The 24,460-nt window shown below is 38.5% G+C and overlaps 1 protein-coding gene across 12 annotated transcripts in view; it reads left to right on the forward strand.

The window, feature by feature from the left end:
- Positions 1-24,460, forward strand: part of TCF12 (transcription factor 12) — a 163,432-nt gene that overhangs the window by 32,153 nt on the left and 106,819 nt on the right. For 11 of the 12 annotated variants that reach the window (XM_032700728.1, XM_032700731.1, XM_032700721.1 and 8 more), the window contains 3 exons: positions 11,375-11,448; positions 13,338-13,406; positions 24,065-24,167. In XM_032700728.1, the coding sequence (XP_032556619.1) occupies positions 11,375-11,448; positions 13,338-13,406; positions 24,065-24,167 (246 nt within the window). Of the gene's footprint in view, positions 1-437; positions 538-11,374; positions 11,449-13,337; positions 13,407-24,064; positions 24,168-24,460 lie in introns of those variants that run through there. The other variant, XM_032700732.1, reaches the window with a different exon arrangement.

Consider the following 24,460-nt stretch of genomic DNA (forward strand, 5'->3'; position numbering starts at 1 on the left):
TTTAAAATACAGCCAGTCTCAATGCTTGAGAAGTGCTGGGCTGGCTTCCCTGGCCCTTCACACAACCCTGACTTTGGCCTTGTCTGATTCTTGTGCTCTCCCTTTCCTTTCTGCCAACACTGGTGGTGTTTGGCCTGGTAGTGAAATACTTCTGTGAGCTCATCTGGCCCGAAACCAACAAGGCTTTTTCTTTTTTTTTTTTTTTTTTTTTTATGGTTCTGTTTTCTACAAGTTTCTTTGTGAGCAGGTTTCCTGTGGGTCCCTAACACACGCTGGTGCTGCTCTGAGGGCAGAGGACAGAGGAGCCAGGCCGTGGGGACAGTGAAGTGTTCCGGGAAGCGGGATGGCCTCCTTTGGGGGGCAGCCAGCCCTCAGTTGTTAGGAAGATGGGCTGTGTTTGCATACAGAAACCTTGACTCATAGGCTGTTGTTTGGCAGCGGTTCCTGCAGCAGAATCCCTTGTGAGGAGTTGGTAAATGTTGCTGGCCTGTGTGAAGACATCGCCTGAGGAGATTTCGTGCCGCTGGAGCTTTGCAGGTTGGATGCTGTGCTGGCAGTGACTGCTGCTCTGCGGTGCCGGGGAGTTAAAGGGTTTCAGTGTCCATCCACTTCTTTGTCTTGCTCACTGTAATATTATACTTTCAGTGCTTGTCCTAATTTTAATGTACAATCGTTAGCTTCAGTGTTCTGATTAAATATCCCTGGAAATCGGTTCTTAAAATTAAGGAGTAATTTTTATAGGAATGAAGTTGTAAGACTATTTGGCACTTTTGTAGAAGGACTTTTAAAACATCCTGGAAGGAGGAATTAAACAAAAATAATTAGTTATTGATTGCTATTTGCTTTCTGACTCCTTAAGTAAATGTTTTAAAGTCTTTAATGCTGTATTATTACTGTAGGAAGGATAATTACTAGGTAAGGGTGCTTTTTACCACAGGAAGACTGTCTACTGTATTTTATTGGCTTTCAGCATTTTCTAGCTATAACCTACAAAACTGCTGTAACAGCAAACTTGGAGAAGCAGCAGCAGCAAATTTATTTTGTATTCAAAGTGCAACTTGTCCTCATTTAAAAAAAAATGGCATGAGTGCACTTTTAACAGCAACAGGTATGTCGGTTCCAGCTGTAAGGCTGTTATAGTTTGAAGGCAATTTAAAATGGGGTTACTTGACTATAAATTCCAGTTCTAACTATTTTGTCAGAGTTCTGCTTCTGAAGTGTGCATGGTTTTTAAGTGGATTTTATTAAGAGTGTTTTAACTCATGTAACACTTGTTACAAGAAAAGCATTGAAAACTCAGATTTCTATAAAAAGTGTGATATTTAGGATTTAAGCCAAGGAGAAGTGTTATGCAGTCGGACCAGACTATGGAGTGTTAAATGAAAAGCTAGCAGAAGAAATAGAAGGAAGATCAATGAAATCTTCAAACAGGGAAAAAATGTCCTTGGTTAAGAAGTAGAGTTAGAGAAATATCAACATCTTCACTAGCAAATGGAGATGTTTCTCGACTCACTTCTACCAGAGCCAGCCCCTGTCAGATTTAGTAGTTATTTTCTGCAATAGAAAACTAAGTTTTTTGGTTTTAGTTACTGTGATACTACTTCAAGTTATTTTCAGAATAGTTGCATGTTTTTGCTAAACTAGCAATGTTGAACTATTGTAATTACTCTTTAGCATTTAAATATCACAATGCTGAACGGGAAGCCTTGACTACTCTAAAGTTGTTACTTCTGTGTTACTGATCCTCTACCGGTGTAATTTCGTTGTTGAAAGATAATCTTTCCAGATTTATAAGGTGGATAACTCGGATAATACAACATAGATATACTACCAGAAGATAGTTAGAATCTGAAGTGCAGCAGAAATCAGTAGGTCAGGTGACACCTTTTGGTGATGGAGGCAGGAACCAGTGAAAACGGGGTTTGTGCAGCTTTGTACTTCAGTGAGCTGTGGTGTCACATCTTGGGTCAAGGGGAGGAACAAACTCTCCTTTAAACGAAGGGAAAGAGTGGAAACACCTAATGAAGAGAAACAAGTGGTTTTGGGGACAGAAGGCAAACCAGGCTCCCTGAGATGTCTGTGGCTGCAGTGCTGCTGTGGATTAGCACAAGGCCCATTAACATCAGGCAACAGTCGTCCTTCCACCTGGTTTGTTGATGGAGGAGACTGAGCTGTATCATATCAGCTTTCCAGCATTGTGGGCACACCATCATTTGCTGCCACTCACACTAAGGGAGCTGTCAACACAAAGCCTGCCTGCCTGCTTCAGGAGGCAGCTAACAGCCCAGGCAGCAAGGAGCTCGGTTCAGCAAATATTTGGGCAGATGTAATGATATCTGGGAAATTTAAAGACAGATTTCTCTCCTTTGTCAGAGAACATATTTTTTTTTTTTTACTTTGGGAATGAAGTTTAACAATACCAGTACAATCTCTGTCAATTAAGTGGTTGGAAGAAATGTCTCAGTGTTGAGGGAAGAAAGGTTTATTGGGTTTTTTTTGTTTGTTTGGAGGTTTTTTTAAGATGTCTCAGGGCCCTGCTGGCAGCACGGGCTGTGCTCGATCTCCATTTGTTCAGACTGGATTCTGGCTATGACTTTTGGAAGTAATGGAATTATTGAGAACTGTTGGTTTTGGACCTCTGCAAAAGCAGAACATCTGGCAAGAGCCTTATTACATTCCAGCCAGCTTATGGAGGGGGAAGCACTTGATGGTACAAAATGCATGCTGGAAAAAAGTAGTCCTTGGTTCTGCAGCCCAGCATTAACCTCCATCAGCTCAAATTCTCAGCTATATAAATGCAGGTAGAGATGCTTCTAGAAATTTTTTAATAGTTTACTTTAAACCTTTTTTTCTCTATGCCTAAAATAATAGAAAAAACCACATTTGCCCTAGTCAGCTTTTTTACTGAGGGAAGAGGTGCTGTCTTTCCCTTGGACAAACTGGTAGGCACTTCATTGTGCTGCAGGGCAAATGGTGAAGCCCTAACCTTGCAAAAGCTTCTTTCCCAATTGAAAATGAAGCAGTATGGGGGGTTTCTTCATGATTTTTGGCAAAAGAGGAGAGAAATAAGTGAGACAGCTTGTAATAATTACCTAAGTCAACATTTGCTATATTTATTCTATTGTTTTTTTCACATGTAACTTAGAGCTAGCCTACCACAGCTCTGGCTTAGGTGAACAGATGTGCAGTGCCTGCATTTATCCATTAAGCATTCTTCCCTGTTTAAATACTGAACAGATAAACTTTGTTTTAGAATTCAAAGAGGATGTTTAATGCTGACATGTTCATGTAACAGACACTTTCCCCCAGCTGTATTGAAAGAGCCTGAATTCTCTCATGAAAAACTGAAGTTCACACAACCCCGATGTGTAACTTCTGTTTGCTCAGTACTGAGAGTTGATTCCTGCAGCTGACTTAGATGTTCTCTGTAGAACAAGTAATCAAAAGGAATCTTTTTAAAGATATGCCTGTCTAGAGGCAAACTTGAAAACCTTTCGGTCTTCTTTGTATTCTACATGCTCTGTTTTATGAAAAGTGTAAGATGTTTTAGACTTGTGTGTATTGTTTTAGTGTGAGGTGCTGCTGGTAAGATGTTCCTTAAGATTTCAGTATTGTAGGGTAGCTAAAAATCAGATACAGAGACACTATGTACCTTAGCAAAGTATAGATTTTCTTCCACATGCTTTTAGGAAATGGCTTGGTGTAGATCTTCTGAAATTCAGACTCACACTCAGACTTTTGTGATCAATGACTGTTTCCAGTCATAGAATTGTAAATGTGGAATTACATTGGCATTTACTTGGCTGTACTTTATGCTATACTTGCCATTATACTTAAGGCTCAAAATTCTGGTTAACTAAGTTGCAAGGTTTTTGTCTGATGCTTGATTTCTCCACTGATGCACCTTCATGAAGTCGGAAATCCAAAATATATGATATTTCTCACAAATTTTTTCTTTTTCTTTTTTTTTGTCCCCTCTCTGCTTGGTATGTCAGATGGTCTCTTCTTCCTTAAGAGATTTGGGTGTTCATTAATGATCTTCTAAATATCAACAAAGTACTTCTAATTTGTTGCAGTTTGATTATTTTAATTGCACAAAGATGCATGACAACCATCATCACCAGGAAAGGATACTGACATCAGGTTCATCTTGGAGTTTGTTTTCAAGAGGGTCAAAATTTGCCGGACACCTTGTGATACAGTAAATGACTAAAAGTACTTTTTCTTAACATTTTTAGACATGTTGTGAGGAAAGCTATCACACTTGCAGTGTTTTCTTTGCTCATGAGAGTTAGCACCTAAGTTATAGACTGTGTAACTCAGATTTATTGTGTTCTGGTGCCTGAACTGGCAGTTTCCTGTGCTGTTGTAATACAGTTGGTAACAGTGTTGCCCGTGAGGTTGTATTTGATTATTTTTGGCCTGGTGTGTGCAGTCTTGTGACACTGCCCTTGATTTGGTGTATATAAATATATATATATATATATATGTTTTAAAGTGTGTGGTTATATAAAGCTGTTGAGTCATAACTGAAGTAACCACAGGAAAATTTGCCAGTAGAATGGATTGTTATGATAGGCACTACCACAGGGCTGAGACTTGCTTGTTAGAGCTGTTCAGTCTGATACTTCATGGTTCAACACAGCGGGGGGAATAAGCAGCATGATGCAATTTAATAGCAGTTTAACTGTGGGTGTGTGTTGGCTTCTGAATAAAGGCTCTGAGTTGTATCCCTGCTAAAGGCTTGCTCTCTAAACTGGTTTGCTTTATTCACATTTGTAACCAGGGAGGCTTCAAAATATACTCTGTGTGTGCACACATGTCAATATTATTTATACACAGGATAATTTAGGGAGATTCACATTTTAATTTTTCTTTTAGAATTTAACCTTAAATTAGATCAAAGAATAAGATTAAAGCTTGTATTAATGTAGGGAAATACTCTTTCTTTGGGGTAAAGAACAGCTTTACTGTAAAGTGCTCTGAGCACCTCTGTGGATTTCTAAGGAAATTCCCTTTTTTTAATAGTTTAAATGCTAATTTTTATAGTTTTCTTCATTAAGTTAGGGTTGAATTGTCTGAATAACTATAGACAAATAACAAATACATTGTATACAACATATTACATACAGTATTGTAAATAATGCTCTCCTCCTTGAACTGTACATGATGGACTTTTTCTGGCAAGATGGGTGTAGCAATGTGAAGTTTTCTGGTTTAAGTACAGTTTGTGTTGGGAATGGCAGTTCCAATTTTATTTTGAAGGGGTTGTATTGTATTTGAAGTGTCCAGGTCATGCCAGGTCACTTGGGGTGTTTGGTGACATGATTTAGAGACTCGGAAGCAGAGAGCATGAGGAAAGAGAAGCAGGTAATTTCTGACATTTCTGTAAGAGTGCTCCTATTACAGGAATTAATTTTGTTCTAAGGGAGTACATAGGTCTTATTGCAAGAAATGAATAGGACTGTTTGTGAAATCAAGTTAAAAGTAGTAATTGCCTTTTTTTTTAATAGCAAATTGTATTTAGGTAATGAGTTGAAACAAATCTAAAAAATACTTGATAGTTATGCAGGAACTGTATTGTTGGTACTGGCTTTTGATGCTAATAGACACTTTTAAAACAAATTCAAGCTTTTCCTGAACCAACATGATTTTTTTCCATGTTCTTCTGTATTTTTACAATGTAAGTCTTTTGTTGCATTAGAAAAAGTTCTTCAAGTGTACACCCCGAAGTTTTATTCTGACCTGAGAAAATACTGTTCTTGCAAATAATTTTCTGTATGAAAGTATAGGTTTTAAACAGCTTTCCATACAGGGAGTATTCAATTTGCTGATATTTTAGGTTACAATTAATTTTTAACATCTCTCAATCGTAATCTTTGGTCTCAGTTTTGGTTATTGCCCAGGGAAATTGTGTACTTGTTGTACATTCCTCCCATTTGACTGATTTTGTTCTACTGAAGTTTTAATTGTGATTGCCTATTCTGTAGATAGAAGTGAACTTGATATAATGCAATTCTTAAAATAATTTCCACAATGACTGGCATAGCAGATGTTTATTCTTTGCTGTGTTAGATAATCATGCTCTGGAATTCTCCAGGATAAACAGTGTTTCAAAAATGAAAATTAATTTATTTACTCTTATTGATAATCACTGTTGATATTTCAAACAGATTTTCTAAACTGATCTTTGCAAAGATTGATATTCAGATGGAAGCAAGTGTTTTATGGGCACCAGTCGAGGTAAGCGATGTCTCCTCAAGGGGCTTCAGTCCCTGCAGTGCTTCCTTGTGCTCCTAAATCCCTGCCATTAGAGGCTGGAAGTTAATAACCCCCACTGCCATGGTCATGAACCTGACTGGACAGGTGGGGGAAGATATGGAAACTAACAGTTAAGCCCAGGAGGAATCTCACCTTTAGACCACACGATGGATTAATTGATCTGTGACCCCACGGCTCAATGCAGTGAGGAGAGTGAGCAGCATCATGCAACTTAATAAAACTGTCTTGGGCAGTTTCCTGAAGGAATTGTGGAGTCCAGGGTTTGTGCCAGACAACCCTGACTCAAGATGGTGTTTGTGTGACATATCCTTAGGTCTTCCATCCATCTTCTCTGGAGCAAAAGGTACAGAAAGGGATGCTCTGCTACTCCCACTGGTGCCTCTAATAAGCAGGTCGTTACTGGGGAGGAACTTTCATCTTTTATCTGGAATGACGGGGGGAACTTGGTATCCATATGCTGTAAGACCATCAGTACATTCTCCAAGAAAGAGTATGGATGGAGATCTGAAATTTCTTTTTTTTTTTTCCCCTCTGTGCTTGTACTTCCCCTTGTTTTTCCTTTGAGGGCGGATGGAGGGAAAGTTCTCTGTTTATATAGTTTGAAATGAAAGTGGTTTGTCTTTTACCTAATTATAATGTCACATCTGAATTTATGCCAATGGCACTGAAGTGGTTACACTATTGATAGGTTGCCTGTGTTTCATTTCTCTTCTCAATTTGATTAATGCCCTTAGCTTTGTATATTTTAAGCCCACCACATTACATCTATTGTCAAAGCTGGTTTTGGTTTGAGTGTCATTCTGGTCCCCTGTCATCCATGTTTCCACCCCCTCCCTGAGTAATAAATGTATCTTGTCTTTACTTATCTGACTTGTGAATTTTGAGTTCTTTGTTAGAATATAAATGGTTTTATTATGTTACTAAAAATAGAGTCTATTTTAAAAAGAGAAATATTTTCTATTGAAAGCAACAAGAAGAGGCTGAGAACTAGTCTTAGCCTATCGAAAGTTAAAATATTTGAGTATAGTATTTTCCATCAAATAATTCTACTCTTTGTACCCCCTTACTAGAAAGTCTAGATCTAAAATATAATTTTAGGTAATAATTGGTATCATACTTCACAATAGACCTTTGTAATATATGGCTTAATGGTAGATTGATTTGTTTGTGTCTAAGATGCAAAACACAATCAGCACTGTTATGGTTTGTGCTGTAGGTTTTTTGTAATTGATTTCAGCGGTTGAATCTTATCTGAAGGAATATCATTACTCTGAAACAAAATTGGATAAAGAAACTATAAAAGATAGAAACTCATACCTTGAGTACCTAGTATAACAATCCACAATGTGATTTTTTTTGTCAAATCATTTATTTGATCAACATCATAGCAGATGGTAACCCTATAAAGTATATTATCGTGTTTACACGAACATTAGAGCCTGTGTCTCTTGAAATAAGTTTTAAATATAGTCTTCTTTGTCTTATGCCAGCAAGAGTAACTTTCATTTCAGTTTGATTGAGATCCAATTTTTTTTTATTAGATGAATGTTTTGACCTGTTTCTTCAGCATGAATACATATGTCAAAGTAATGAGGCAACAAGTTTCTTCAACTTTTCTCCTAGAATAGCTTGAAATGCTCACAGCAGCATCATAAAAGTGACAACTAAGCAAAGCCTTTTTAGAATTCAGTGCACAAAGCCAGAAGGTGTTCTTGTGACTTGGCCCATCTTCCTGAGGTGAGTGAGGAACACTCAGCCTTTCCTGCAGCCTGGCCAGGGCCTGGATTCGGAGGGTTTGGAGGGTTTGGTGCTCTGTCTGGGGCTGGCCAAGGGCAGGGCTGTGTCCTGCTGGCCCTCACTGGGACAGTGCTCTGAGTGCCTGGAGGTGCTGTGTGAGCCAGCCCAGCCCCAGCCTGGTGGCTCAAGGTGCTCCAGCAGCATCAGGCTGACTGAATCACCCCCTCATTAAGCTGCAGAGTCTCTGCTGTAGAAACAGTCGATTTTGATTGAGAACTATGAAATTGTGAGTCATTTCCATTGCTTTCCATCTTCAATGCCTACTAACAAAAGGAAGTGTGGGTAGAACCTCGTTGTAGTCCTGTCTGCCTGAGTGCATGTGTCTCTTATTGGACCTTTAGAACAACATGGTTGTTCAATGTTCTCCTTTTTTGCATTACCTATGGAGACTGAGATACTACAACCCTTCCCTGGGTAGCACATTTTCTGTCACAGCTTTCCTGTGCCCCTTATCCAGTGGATACTGGAATTGGTCCCCACATTTCCCTGTGGAAGGTGTTATACGAAGGTGATGATTCCCCTAGTTCTTCCATTCGCTTTTGCATTTCCTAGGAAAATGCTGGAACTTTTTTCATGACACTTCTGCTCTGAGACTTTATTGAGTTTATTCCCATAGATGACTCCCGTGTTCTTTCTTTCTGAGTATTCCCCACTTCAGGAGCTTTCCATCCAAAAGGTGTATCTTATGGTCCTGGCTCATTCAGTAGAGTTACCTTTAGTTGCATTCAAGTATATGTTGTTTGTTTGTGCCCAGCCTGCTAGAAATTGTACTGGTCTTTGTCTCTTGCAATATTTGGTTGGTTTTTACCTGTCATCTGTGGAAGGACACATTAGTGTCCAAACCAGAACAGATTCCTTGAGTGCCATCATAGACACATATCTGATTTCCTGGTTGTGTTGCTGCCTACCTGGGTCTGTACTTGTTTGGTGTCTTATGTTGGTGGAGACCAAGGGCAGCAGGGGTGTCATTCCAAGTCAAATCCAGATGTCAAGCAGCAGTAAGACTGCTGGTGCTCTGTGTGCAGTATATGATTTTTTCTTTTCTTGTAGCCTTCACAGAACATCCAAACTGTGAAAGTACGTTCCTTGTGTGCAAATTTTATTTAAAGGGTATTTTTGGGTGTTTGGGTCTTGTAAGAAGAAAAAATGCTGCATGAAAAGGAGGAAAAAGACACCTAACAGCAAAAAGGAAGTTTTGATCCTCCTGACTACTCTAGCTAACTGTACTAGACTTTTTTAGGAGAAAAAATTACAGGAACTATTTAGAAATCAGTTTTCCTTCCCATCTTAAACTCTTACATTTTGTTTGAAGGCAGTTTCTTTAAATTATTTGCATAATTCAAATGGTAGAATTAAAATACAAGAATTTTTAGCTGTACATGTGCTGATGTAGCAGAACCTTAACATAAGTCCTTATGTCCCACTGACTCAAATTTTTAAATGAGTAGCATGTTTTACTGATCAGGGGTCATGCCTCTGAACACTCTATGCATAACCATTATCTCCTGACATATTTCCTAAAATGGTTTGATATTATGTACTGTGTCTTAAACTTTCCCAAGGACTTGGTCTTGCAGTGAGATATTTTTCCTCCCCCCCCCCACCATATGTCTCTTTTTAAACTAAAGCAATGGAAGACTTGTTATGATAATCACTGGATTATTAGAGCTGTTGTTTCTGGCAGAAAAGAGTCAATTGTGCCAAAAGATTACTTTTGCCTTTGTCAGTGCCAGCCACGACTCTTTACTCAGCTCCTGGACCAGTTACAATGAAACAACAACAATGCTGTCAGCTGCAAAATGCAGCAAACTTCCCTAAAGTGCTGGCTCAATATAGTGGTGGGTTTGCATTTTCAAAGGGTGTTTTCAACCTTGAGGATCTTTCCTGCACTACACAAAAGGTGTCTATGTTTTTTATTTGGCTGATTATACTGTACTTTCAATTTGACCTTCCCTTCTGCAGGCTGTCCTTGTCAAAGCAGAATTTTATAGCTTCATAAAGCACATTTCTTAAGGAAATAATGATTAGAATACTAGTAGTACATAGGTAGTTATTTGAAGTATTAACTTCAATTCTACTTTGTAGTATGGTCAGTCTGAGAAATATTAATGAAAACTTTATAGTTGCAATATAAAGTTAGGGTTTAGAGATGATCGTATGGAGTAACTTGTGCACTGCTCTTATTTATAAATCGTGACACTTAGTTCTTATTTATAAATTATGACATTATAAAGCTTCATAAATATTTTATAGTATATATCACATAAAGAATTTATGCTGTTTATCAGAGCTGTGAGAAAAGTTCATGTGACAGAGAAGCAATGAGTTGTGTTTTGGAGACCAGAGTGCGTGGAAGTGTGCAATTCAGGATGGAAGTTCCACACGTTACAAAAAAATCATGTAATACAGATAATCAGGAACCTACTTGCTAGAATAGTGCCTTCATCCTGTGTGAAGGAATTTGCTGTAGGAATTCAGGTGCTTTTGCAATGAGTTGTTTGGGAATGTGGTTTAAAGATGGTTTGACCATTTAAATTTGACTGGAAATGGAATGATACGTGGGATATATATTCTGATACCGTGCTTAAAGATCTCCCTATTTCTTCCTTCCCCTTTCTCTTGTGATCTGTAACCTGGATTTGCATAAAAGGAACTGATTCTAAAAGAACCGTTAGAGAGTGTAAAAAACATGACTGTTTTAGTAGGGCAGACACCATGAGCCTCTGTGGGTTTTTTAAGCCATTGAAACATAACCAGTCTGTCTTGCCTTTTTTTCCCCCCTTGTGCTAAAATATCTTGTGTGTCGTGTGAAGGCCAAGGAGGGGAAATAATTTTGCACATTTTACAATACTTAAGCAAGACACAAGAGCAGAGAGTAGATAACAAGTATACATTTCACAGTATGTGCTGCAACATTCCGTGCTTAAGATGCAGGAGAAATCGGGCTGTGCAAACAGCCCCCGTGTTCCCATCCTTGTGCCTGTTTTGTTCCTCATGCTAATTTCTTATGGATTGGGTAGGGCACACACTGCAGATTGGCAAATCTTGGCTTTTTATGCTCCTGTTTTCAGCAGCTGCAGGTGTCCAAATGAGCAGGTTCCTCTGTAGCCAGCTTAATTAACGAGGAAACTGTTCATCTTAAATTTTGGTTTTAGAAATACTGCTTTAAGTATGTGGAAGCAGATGAATTTGCTTTAAGTGCGTGGAAGCAGATGAATGTTCTTTCAGGTTGCATCAGAGAACATTGTTTTGGCTATCATTTCTTATAGGTCTGTATTTTTCTTTTCATTCCTAGGTATGGATGAGCGAACAGGTGCCACATCCTGGGGAACAAGTGGTCAGCCAAGTCCTTCATACGAATCTTCAAGGGTAAGATACCCACATAATAACTCATAGTAAAAGTTTATGGGAATGTACAATGTAAATTGGCACATGATTTGGTAAAGTTTTTGAAGGTTGAACTCCTTTAAATACACATTTTAGCATCTTCTAGAGACTTTAATGACTTTGAGCTGCAATAGTGATTCAGATTTCTAAAGCTAAAAAATATATGGGTTAAGAATTCATGAAAATAAACCATATTTAACTGTGCACTTGAATGAATGATGACCATGAAAATGAAGTAGAAAGTCTTGTTCCTCAGGAGCAGATTTACTGGTGAAGTGCAGGGAGCCCTTGCCTCTCTGTTAACATTACCCAGCTATAATATGTGCTGTGTCATGATGTTGAGGAGAGGCTTCTCTTTTAAATACCTTCCTCCTGTTATCATTCCCACTTCATCCGTCCTGCTTATCGAGCTGAAGGTTTTGGATAGTATCTAATATCCTAAAATAACATTACCCTTTTAAACCCCAACTCAGTGGTCAAAAGCAAGCTTTCCCCCTAGTAACCCTTTCATCTACTCGATATTCTTTTTATGAATATCTACTCCCTAAAAAGCCAACGAGCTCAGTACCTGAATGAGAAATACCCAGCAGACCTGATGTTCTGATTTCAGTACCTTGGAGCCAGAGCTGTGTTAGCATTTACACCTTTGCAGCTCTCTCATGCTGTGGAATAAAATGGGTAGACTGCAAAATCTTGTTCAGCTCACTGGATACTGGTAAAGCTTCTGCCTGACTTTGGAAGACAGCAATAGATAAAAAGATTTATCACAAAGTCCTAATTTTTCTATTGATCATTAGTAAAGGAATTATAATAGAAATGTAGAAGTACTTTATGGGTTGAAGAAATATTTCTGTGCAACATGGAAATTAGGCATTCTTTTAAACATCCTGCATAATTTGAGGCATAAAGCTCAGCCTTCAAATGCCTCTTCTACATTTGAAATGGAGTCATATTATGCAGCTTTAAGTAACTCATATTCTCCTTGTACGTGTTTGGTGTTTTGACAGTCATTTATGACGTTGCTGATTAATTTTAATCAATCATGAGTTAAGCTGATCCAACTGGAATTTGAGCTTGCAATTCACTGGCTGTGTGGATATATTAATCACAACTGTTTTGTGTTAGAGGATCAGCCAGCTAACGTTCCAATAATGTAAAGTCAGTGAGCCTTGTGTGTTAGCCTTTTTTTTTTATATGAGGCAATGAAGAATAGTAGCCTGGAATGTCATTTAAATGACAACAGTTTACTTTTTTAAAGAAAACTCAATTCCTTTTTTTACAGGAAAACTCTGTTCCTGTGTTCTCCCCAGAAAAGTGAACACTAGAAATATATATTCTCTGTAGATAGAATTGATAAAGATTAAGAGGTACAAATTAACTTGACCCATGGCTGTGATCTTCTGCAAAAAAAGGAGAACACAGGAATTTCTCTTCTGCATTGAATTCACTGAAAAAGCACTGGACTTCATTTACCAATCTAAATCAAACTTACATGCATAAATTTTGGGTATGATGTATGGTCTTTCATTTTTGGTTTTCTTTCAACTAATGAGGCACATTTACTGATTCAGAATTTTGAATAACGAGAACTTCTGAGTACTCCTACATGGGCTGCCAGAGCAGATGTCTCTGAGGAAGAGCTAAAATGAGTGTGTGGGTCTGTATTGTAAGGAGCAGTTTGTCAGGAGGCAGAGCAAAGGATACACAGCCTTTAACATTCTTAGGTCATTCCTTGTGGTGATTAACGTGGAGTTTAAAGAAGTTATAATTGTCTTACAATGTTTGACTTCCTAATCCAGTGCTTTCCCCCATAATTTCAATGTAGAATGTTAGTCTTGTCCTAATTGTTCCTACTACTTGTCTGTTTACAGGAAAATGGCAGTCTCCATGGAAAAAGCTCAGACCTCTCCACAGACATAGAAAAGTTGAAATCTCAAGAGGTACCACTTATTCTTTTTATATTGTGTGTGATTTTTTATTTTTTTAAAATCCGTGAGCAGCCTACTACTGGAGTTTTTCTTTAAAGGTCACAACATAGTGACAAAATTATTTAAGAATTTAAATTGTTGGTTCAGAATTGTCTGGAATTTCCAAAGTCACCGAAAGATAAGCAGTTTTCAATTGAATGGAGTTGGAATTTGCTGATAGTTTAGTACATAATTGTTAAAAGCTAATGGAAGAAGATGGTGGAACACTGGCTAAAGCACATCTTTCTTTCCCAACTCCTGCCAAAGGTCTGTTCAGGTCAGTACAGATGGTTCAATTGTGGCCAGCAATGATGCTTTAGGAAAGAGTGTAAATATAGGGCAAATATTTTGCCACCTTTGCTGTGTACTCTGCTGGCAAAAGCCCAGCTCTCGGGGGCTTAGATTTCCTGGGCACAGCCAACCTTTGGACGTGGTTCTTACAGCTATTGCTGGACTTGCTCTCTGTGATTTGTGAATTTTTCTGACTTTGATTACAGCTTTGGCAAGAATTGCAAGCAGTTTGTGCCAAAAATGTTGGTGTTTTTGTCCTAAGTGTGCTGACCAGTGATTTAACTGATTTCCACCATGTTCTTGTGTTCTGAATAGTAACAATTGGTTTTTACTGATATACTTGGTAATTTTTATTTTTTCCCCCACAAACATCTGTGTTTTACATGCTACTTCTGTGTTGTTCTCAGCCAAACTGAAGAATTGTAATCTATTGGTATTTGCTTATATAATAATTCTCCTAACCTGGGGTTAGTTCTGGAATCTTCTGCTTCTTCATTCTCTGAATCTTTCTGCTTCTTCTGCATAACTGCAGCTTTAGGGTGGTTATGGCTGTGTGCAATTGTCAAGATGAGGGTGCACCATAAATTTCTACCTGACATAATGATACATTCATTTTCTGTTCCTTTCTTACTCTATACTAAGTTGTGCTTTTTTGACTGTCACTGAGCTCTGAAGTGATAGTGTTTTGAAAAGTGTGTAGAAAAATAAGATTTTCTTTTACATTGTACAGTAGTTACATTGTTATGACACTGAGTTATTTTTTAACATGTTTACTTTGTGTTTATTTACACCAAATTTCATCTGCTCTTTTATTACCAATTTCACGGAGAACTGGCTTTGCAACTCTGCACTAATGTTTAGTTAGGATTATTTTAAAACTTTTTTTTGCTAACTTTACTACGTCTTTGTTCACCCACTCTTTTTGATTTATTCATGGAATTTTTGAAGAACGTTGGTATGGGTACAGTTTTTTGGGAAGGTGGGGAAACCATATTGGTAACTTCTTTTCACTGTGAAAACTAGACATATATTCCTGTATTTGGAGGGGTGTTTGTTGTGTATTTTAAACTTTTGATCAATAATTAATTTGGAAAAGAACCTTCTCATATCTGATAGCAGTTTATTTTAAGAGTCTCTGATAATAGTTATTAAAAGTTGAACTGTTCTTACTTCAATAGTGTTTTGAAGTGATGTTGAAGGCTAGGAACCCTTAGATAGGAGCCTTGTCTTTTCATGATGTTATTTCCAGATGTTAAATTGTGTTCTAACACTGTAAGTCCAGTGGGGATTTGTGTTTGAATTGGCTGTGATGATCTTAAATTTATGAGAAGATACATATTGAGACATTAGTGACTTCTGTGTGCATGATCTCTTTCATAAGCCAAATGTTTTGTTAAAGAAATTATTAATTTGAAGAGATATACATGGGGGGGGGGGGAGAAAAAAGTAGGAAAGGTTTGGTTTTATAGGAGTAATTCAGGAATGGTAGTTAGCAAGTCAGGGGAGTTCTATTAGTGCCGATGGTCTCCTAATTCTTGAATGATTGTACTCAAGTCCATGTACAAGTTTGTGTCTCTTGTGGTGCTTGTTTTTCTTCTTAGTCTCCAACATTGTTTCTACTTCCATATGTGCAGCAGTGGTGGGTTTTCAGTGCCTGTCTTTGGTTGATGTGTGCAAGTCTCTCCCTTATCTCAGTGATGTAGAGCTGGAGGGACGTTTGCAAGCATTTGTAATCCCTTGCATTGGAAGGGCAGCTGGCTCTGGGTGAGTGTGGCAGAGGAAGGTAAAGCTGCTTTTTCAAAGTCTTACTCTACTGAGCTCTTTGAAGCAAATTCTGAGGTACTTGACTCAAGTACCACGTTTGGTGCACAATAATACATTGCCCTACAGAACTTAAGGATTTTGTCGTCCCGTCGTGAGATGATACCAGAACTTCTGAGCTTTCCTGCTGTAGCTGCGAGTTATAATTTATACTTATGTGGCAACAAATTGGTATGATCACCTTTTGGGAATAAACATTGCATTGTAATGAATCATTTTTCTCCCATCATTGTTATTGTGGTGGGGCTCATGATTGCTTTTATGAGGAATAATGCTCTGCAAGGTTTTCTTTCATTGTTTTGACTTTGTTGTAACACGTCTTTGCAATAAAAGGAGCAAGTTAGTTCTTGATCTGCTTAGATTGCTGTCTCCAAATCAAGCATATCTGAAATATTTTTCATAAGACATTTCCTTGCTGGATAACCTTTTTTTATATACACACATAATAGTTTTAACTGTTAAAAAATTAGCATAAATTAGCTGAGGTATTTTTCTTCCAAAATCCCAACTGTGGGTGTTTTCAAATAACTTCCAGCATGTACATTGCACTAAAAGCTGTGAGTGCACATTTTGACCTGATATAACACAGACTCTAGTTCCAGTACTGAGGATGCAGTTTGTCCTTCTGTTCAATTATGTAACTCTGCTTTGTATCTCAATACTTGAAGGCAGAGTTGAACTGATCAAGATACCACTGCTCGATTCAGATGGTTTTGTAGCAACAGGTTATTCCCTCTCCTGTACGTAAAATACTCATCCATGGATTAGAACCTGAAATACTATACTGTATGCCCAAACTACTCCCCCCTCCCCCAAATAGTACTTTTAATTTGCAAAACAGTCAAAAAGTAGTAATGAGATAGCAGGTTTTGAAATAGTATTTTATACCTCTTAATCTCAGGTACATAACAAGAAAGGAAGCTGTAATATAGCAAAACACGTCAAGAGACACAGAAATGCTGTAAGTGTTAACAAGTCTGTTGTATTTGTGTCCTTTTTAACTCTGTTGATACTTTTTGCAGAGGAGGGAGGTTGTTCGGTGGTTCTGCTGCTGGTTATTTGCTTTTCCTGAAGTATTCTATAAATTAGCAGATGATTCACTGTGGAATCAAAGCCCAAATTAAATATTCCTTATTCAGTGCACAGGACACTTGCAAATGCAGTATACTTTGTAATCTGATTTATGAGCAGCACTTCTCAAGCAAGTTCTGATTTTTTAAGTTCTGAATGCTTTAGTTAGGTTTTCAAGTATTGCCTTTAAGCATTTATTGTTAGTCTGTTGGCTATACTTGTTTTATTTTCTTTCCTGGTTTATATCTTAGATAAGAGCTAGAAAAATCTGGTTTTCATCATATGAATTTTTTATTTCAGCTGTATTGGAGAAGTGGATCTTTTGGTTGTGCTTTTTGTTTTTATTGCCACTACCTATCATATTAAAATTAGCATTGGAATCAGTCACAAATTAGTTTTCCAAGTGGCCAAGGAATTGTCCCATTACATATTATGTTGATATTTATCTCACAGGAGTTTAGAGGTGTAATTGGCTATTGGGTTTAGCTGTCTAAAATCAGATTTGTCATTCAGTAAGTTAACTTCCTGGAAATGGCGGAGAAAATGGCGATTATTTAAAAATAAATGATGTTCAAAATAAATAAATTTCAAGAACAGATAAACCACATTTTCCATTGTTCTCATATTCCATTTCTGCACACATACTTTTCATGTATTTCAACTTGATATGTGAAAAGAAGATAATATTTTTAGAGCTTTGTTACATAACTTATGGTGACACTTGGAGGATACTTCTGAAAGCTCTCTTGACTTTTCCCAGTAACATGGGAAATTTGAAGTAGTGATACCTGCTTTTTTTTGCCCCCATGTAGCAGCTGAACAAATAACATACAAAACTGCATTTCTGCCTTTAGGATATTGTAGTAGAGTGTTAACACTTGCTGGTAGTGGGAGGGAATCTGAATTAAAGCTGGAAAGTGGAGCAAGAAAGCTCTGTCACTGGTGCAGTTGGGTGATCTCCACCAGCAAACTGCATTCAGTGCTCTTTTTAATAAGTATTGTACAAGCTTCTTGCACAATCAAGGGAGATGAGGTTGAAGCACTGTTCTCAGCAGGCAGGGAGATGGAGCCTGTGGAGGGGAGATGGAGCCTGTGGAGGGGAGATGGAGCCTGTGGAGGGGAGATGGAGCCTGTGGAGGGGAGATGGAGCCTGTGGAGGGGAGATGGAGCCTGTGGAGGGGAGATGGAGCCTGTGGAGGGGAGATGGAGCCTGTGGAGGGGAGAGGTGTTTGCTTCCTGGCACGTCAGCCAGGGCTCAGCTTGGTCTCGCAGCTTTTGGATCATGGTAAGCAACTGATACGAATGGATGAAACGGTGTAAGGTGTGTGGGGAGTGTCCCATCATTATCCATCTGCTCCATGTTTTGGAAAATCAATTTGGGCATTGCTTGGAAGCAATATTGTTCCCACTAATAGTTGGCTATGAGACTATCAGCGATTTAAATGAAGTTATACCTGTGACAATGTGATGTTTCTTTGTGTTCAGTTAAGATCAGTGAATATAGTGCAAGTGATCCTCCAGGCAGAAAGGAAGATTACTCTTCCTTGGATTTATTTTTACTTTACCTTCATTTTTGCAACATTTTTCCTGATCTGTGTGTTCAGTAGACCCAGACAGGTTTTGGCTCTGTAGTCTTTCCTCTGGGAGCCACTGACAAATACGTGGATTCAGTGGCTAAAATGCTCTTAAAAAAAACCCCACCACCACCAAAACCCCCAGGTTGTTTATTTCCGGAAACCTACATGAGCACATAATCCCTAATCTTTTAAATTCCCTAGGACACCTTGGCATGGCTGTTTCCCAGAGCCTCTTGTCTAATCTTGAGTCAGTGACTCAGCACAGTGTTCTGGGTGCAGTCAGTCTCTCTGGTCTGTCTGTCTGCCTCTCACTGCCTGTGTCTTGCTTTCTCTCCCCACTTCCCCCACTTCTGGTGATTTTTCCTGCCTTGTTTGTCTTTAGAATTCTCAGATTAGTTTGGAGAGGCAGATAGTCCAAAATAAAGTGGATTTCAGCAGTAGATTCACTGTCCTTCATTTACACATTAGTCATTTGGATGACTGTTGTCTGATTCATAAGACCATCGCCAAATTTAGCTTGCAAGGGAACTCAGTATTCCTGAGCACTAAACAATTAATATTTGTTATTTAAAGTCAGCCAAACTATAAAACTCAAGGAATTGAAAGCAGCATTCATTAAATTTAATCCTTTGGTCTGTAGCCCTGTCAAACTGTGAAGTCAACCATTCATTTTACTGGAATTTTAGTGTCTTAAGTTTAAAGGCAATAATTGAGCTATATTGTAAGTTGCTAAAATGCAAATATGTGCTTATTGATCTGGCAGCTTGGTTATAAGCCTTAGATTTTGATCTGTTCCCAGGGACTTGTGTAGGAGAGGGCTCAGGGATAAGGCAGGATAAACAAATGATCTCTCATTTAGTGGACTTGAGCAAATGAAATGCTGTAGAGTACAGGGAGAAGTTATTCTGTACAGGGAGAAGTTATTCTGTGGACTCAGTAAATGCATAGGAAAATTGTGTACCCTGTAGTTACAGTGTCTCCTTCATTCTTCAAATTTTACCCTGAAGTGAAAACAGGATGTTGTGCTTATTTAAAAACAAACCCAAAAATCCCACAAATTGAGTTAGGGTCAGGAGTACAGTTTTATTTATGGACAAAATCCAGGTGTGACTTCAGAAAATAATTACTAAGGGACAATAGTTTTATATTTTTGAAGTGGAAGTAAAAAGGAGAAGATGAGTCCTACAGAGAACCTGGAACCAGTGCAATGAAAAAGGTAGGGACAGTGAACTGGGGAAGTTTTTGTCTTATTCTTAGGTGAGTTCTGTAATTAACTTTAACCAAAATGACTGGACTTTAATGGTCATTGAAAGACATTGAGTTTTAGGAGGTGAATTACCACTTAATTTGTAAAATGGGGCATAGACTCACTGTGTCAGGCTGCCTCTTATGGTTTGGATAAACATGCCCAGTAAGGGATGTGTTTCTCTGGGTGATTTGGTTGGGTTTTTTTTCCATTTGGTCTTCTGGACAAAATGGAATAGAATAATACATTCTGCAAGAATTTTCAGGTGTTCTGTATACAGGTATTTATGATTTTGTAAATAGTCTCAGGTTTCTAATTGGTTTGGCTATGTTAGCATGGAAAATCCTCCTGATAAAGCCCAAATCAGCTGGATGCTTGGGGCATCTTACCCAGAAGAGGTAGGGAGAAGAAATGTTGCAGCTGTAGAGTTTTGTAATTGGTGGACTTAATTTATTGGAATACCAGGAGAACATCACTCTAATCCAATGAAATACCTGAAAAACTACTAAAGTAAGTGTACAATTTTGAGATTGCCTTTACTACTCAGTTAGAGCATTTGATGTTGAGAGTGCCTTCACTACTTAGTTAAATTGCAGCACTAATTAGTAGTGGTCTTTCAGCTGGATTTCATGACAGGTATTATTAACAGACAATAGTTGTTGCTTTTCTTTGTAGACGTATCTGACTTGGTCTTTCTGATCACGCACATGCAGTCAGACTGAAATCCAGGGAGAGACCTGTGCAAAATGAACACTGAAAACATTACAAAACGCTGTGAGGGAACAATTAACCCCAATTACACTTTATTTGGGCTATAACAGTACAGAATGAGAAGTTTTGTCTTCCTTTGGGAAGGTTAAAGCTTGCTTTTGTAATAGCTATGTAAGAGGTTGGAACAAACAAGATGGTTTTGAGTTTGCAGGTATGGTATCTAATCATGTTCAAAATCAGCTTGCTTTCTGTAAACAGAAAAGTGCCCTGAGCTGTCTGCAGTCCCTTCAGAACGGGGTGCTTAGAACAGAAAATAAATTTGTCCAGTAACTCCTATTTTGCAGACTTTTTGCCAGTTATTTGCTAAACACTCCAGCTGTGCTCTCAGATGTGTGCTAATCCATTGGGATGTTTGCTGAGCAGCCACGAGGGCAGAAATGGGGATGTGCACTCAGCATGGAGTGTCTCCTTCCAGCCTTTCTGTTAAACTTGCCCTGCAGGGAACAGTAGGTAGAAATGCTCCAAAGAGCTTTGGAAGCCCACCTGTGGTCCAAAAAATGACATCACCAGCCAGAATATGTACCATGGAATAGCTCTTCCCAAGAGGGAGAGTAACTTTTGGCATGACTGATTAGTTCCTGTTTCTGCTTGGAGCCTGTATCAATCCAGCTTCCATCCAGAGAGCTTCACTAGATCAGTCTTCAGAATTACTGTGAACTGAGATTTCCTTCCTTTCTCAGAAAGGAAGACTGAAATTTGGGGGTATATATTATTGAGTCTTTCAAACATGGATTTGAAAAGAGGCTCTGATAGAAATTGATATAAATCCCCACCAGCACCTTCTGTTGCTTTTGCCATGAGCGATGAGTTCAGGTGCCAGCCAAAGGTGTTTTTTCTTTGTTACTCAGTCACACAGGTGACTTTTAAAAAAACCACTATCCTGTATTGTTATTGCAGATAGACTTTTTAAGGCTCTCAACCCTGTTCTTCTTTAAACAGTAAACATATATTGTCAATTTGCACTATCATATTTACTAAATGCATTTTTAAGGCTTTGATTGTATGACTAGAAGCTTCCAATAGCTTCTGGAAAGCTACTGGAAGCTTCTAAAGTTTTCATCTATGATTGATTACGGCTCTCTCCCAGTAGTAGAACTTTATGCTGTTTATTATGTAGGTTAACAATACAGATGCAAAAGCAAAGATTGGTATCAGGAATGCAATTTTATTTGAAGTACAGCTTAAATATGAAGAATGCTCTGAAATAACTCAGTGTAATTTAAATCACTGTCCTTAGAGCTCTTCTGATTTTCCTTAATTTGCTTTTGTGAAGTGCAGAAGTTGTTTGTTAAATCAAAACTGCATGTGTTCATGGTTATTTTGTATTCATTTAGTGTGGGTGAGTTATATGTGGGAATCAGCCCTGTGTTTCTAATCCCAAACAAAACTGCTACTTGAGCTGATAATCCATAACTCAGACTCTGGATAACTGGTATCAGGGGTGGTGGCCAAGGTAAGACCTCTTTACATCAGTCCACTGTAGATGAAGGCTTGGGCTACAACTTGAACAAGTGTAAATTCTGTAATGGCAAAGAATGAAATGCCTGACACAATTAATTTTGATTATGAATTGCATTAAAGTACAGAAAAAAAACAATTCTATTTAAAGGGCTTGCATATGCCTTAGTACGTTTCCCCCTGTACATGAAATGCTCTGTTTTCAGTGGCTTTGGTGTTGTGAAGGATGACTTGGAGCATTTTCCAGGTAGATTTGTCTGGTGGTGTAGAAATAGAGCTTGGATGCTGTGGTAATTGGTGGCAAGTGCAATCTGGGAAACTGAGAGGGTGTATGAAAAGAACACAACGTCAAGTATTCTTTGAAGGAATTTTGATGATAGAGGGGCAAATATTCCTTTCTGTGTAAACCAACCACCCAGTTCTCCAATTCCTGTGTTTTGTGGGGGAATATGCAGTATTAACATGAGGAGGAGCATTAAGAATCCTGTGCATTTGGTAGGTTGTGTTGCATGATGTGTAACCGTGTATGAAATGAGTCTTACTCCTGTTATATTTTCAGTCGTTTTGTTATTTACTTCGTAAATAAAGATGACTTGAAGATTTCAGGTTCTGGGGCTCATCTGGGCACCACTTTCTGAATGTCTGAGATAGGGATCCTCTTTTATCACTGACAGTGTCCTTCACAGTTTTTCTTTTAAAAATAAAATATAACTGAACTATTGTCTTAGGAAAAAGGCTTTAAAAACCCAGCCACAATAACGAGCACACACAGAGACACAAATAGGAAGGTGCCTACTTAGGAACTCTGCTTTTGGTCCTGTATTTGCAAATTTTTGTTCCTTTATTCAGCAGATTTAATTTCTTTCTTGTTTCATTTCAGCATAAAAATAACCCACATGTGGTGACCTTAGCTAGGAGCCACTCCATTTCCTCGGCAGCTGCTGCTCCATGCTGCTTGTCTGACAGCCGGGGCTAGGTCACGGTTTCCAGAGGACACCCTTGTGGTCATAACCAAGTTGTAAATGTCACTAAGATTGTTTCTGGATGCCTATCACATGTGTATCGCCGATGCTGGAGTAGCTAAAGTCAGCTAAAGCTCCACTGGGGAGTTGGGACTCCCAGCAGCTGAGTGGGAGAGCGGAGCAGCAGCGGGGCTGTGCCACGGAGCCGTGAGCAGCAGGAGCGCCCTGACAGTTCCTTAGCCCTCAGTGAGCAGCCCTTTGGTGGAAGTGACAGCGCTGGCAAAGAGAGGGAGGCCTGTTCCAGCCCCATTAATGTTGTCTGAGCGGGAGCCTGCGGTCTGAAGAAATGAGAAATGTTCAGTGATTGATGATTTTGTAGTCCCAGGGCACTCGGGATGGTTCCTGGTAGCTGCGAACAATTTTTTCCCTCCTCCCTTAATTAGGCCTGAGCTTTAGGTTTCTGAACGAGAAGTGACTCGGTGTGAGTTGTAAGATAAGGTTTACAAAATGGTTTTCAAAGGTTTGGCTATGAAGGAGGTGCAATTTTTGGTTTTGGTACAGAATAAGTGATTTAGTACGCATTTGATAAGTCTGAATGGCAAATACCATTTTCATACCTTTATATGGAAAAGCTGAAGGCATTTTGAAATGTACTGAAGAGTTGCGTGTAATTGGGTTAATTAAATAATACATGCATCCTAGGACTTCTTTGTTTTCCTTCTCCTATACCATTGGTATAAGCTTTCAATAAGTCAGTGTTTCCTGACTGCATAAGGTCTCTCCAGGCCTGTTAAGTTGACTGTACTAATGCTAAAGAAGTGCAAAAAAGTGTTTAAATTTCAGTGCTTGTTTGCAAATTGGGTGACAAAGTTGTTTATTTAATCACTGTATGGAAGTAAACCCTTTATCAATGAGCTGTGCTGGTTAGTAATGTGATAGTGTCAAAATGCCTACTAATCTGTAATATTAATAGCAGGCTGCAAGGAGAAAATGGAATTTTTTCTTCTCATTTGTACAAATAATTTTTTGTTAACATCAGTGACTCTTCCTGGCCTTTTTACTGTGTTTTATTAATGCAAACAGAAACCTTAGGAAAAAAAAAATCACTTGCAAGTTCTTCAGACTAATTTTACTCTCTGTGGTGAGCGACTTAACACTAAGAGGATTCAAATATCAAAATATCTCTGTATTATTCAATTTTTAGAAATATTGTCCACGAGGACACAGCTTATTAAGAAACGATGTGGTTTCTTTTTCATGGCGGAGAAAGTAAAATGTGGGCAGAGAATAATTTCTGTGAGATAGACCTGAAAGCCAACTTTTGTGATTAATGACCAATTGTGACTCTGCACATTTAATTAGGAAAGTGTCATTACACTCAATTAGCAGGGCTGCCAAATAATCTGTTTAATACTCTGGTCTTTTTTTCTCTAGGGTTTTGCAGACAGTCCTCATTACAGTGATCACTTGAATGACAGTCGATTAGGGCCTCATGAAGGATTGTCCCCGACACCTTTCATGAACTCAAATCTGATGGGTAAGTAGGTAATTCTTTACGAGTATCCCCTCAAAGCCTCTTTGGTCAGAAAGAGACATTTTTCATTCCCTTGTCTAGGCCTGACATGTCAAGCATCTGGAAGTTGCTCTGTTTCTCATAGCAACACTGACTTCCCTATTCAAATCTTTTTGTGTTGGGTGAATTCCCCATAAAGGCCATTGTCCGGGACTTGTTAGAAGAAGGAACTATCTAGATTTTCCTCAAGTTGATCTAGAAAGCTGATATATTTTGATTTGAAGTAAATTCTAAATTACTTTAAGGCTTAATTTTCC

This window comes from Chiroxiphia lanceolata, chromosome 12 (genome assembly GCF_009829145.1).
Source record: "Chiroxiphia lanceolata isolate bChiLan1 chromosome 12, bChiLan1.pri, whole genome shotgun sequence".
Taxonomy (NCBI): Eukaryota; Metazoa; Chordata; class Aves; order Passeriformes; family Pipridae; genus Chiroxiphia; species Chiroxiphia lanceolata.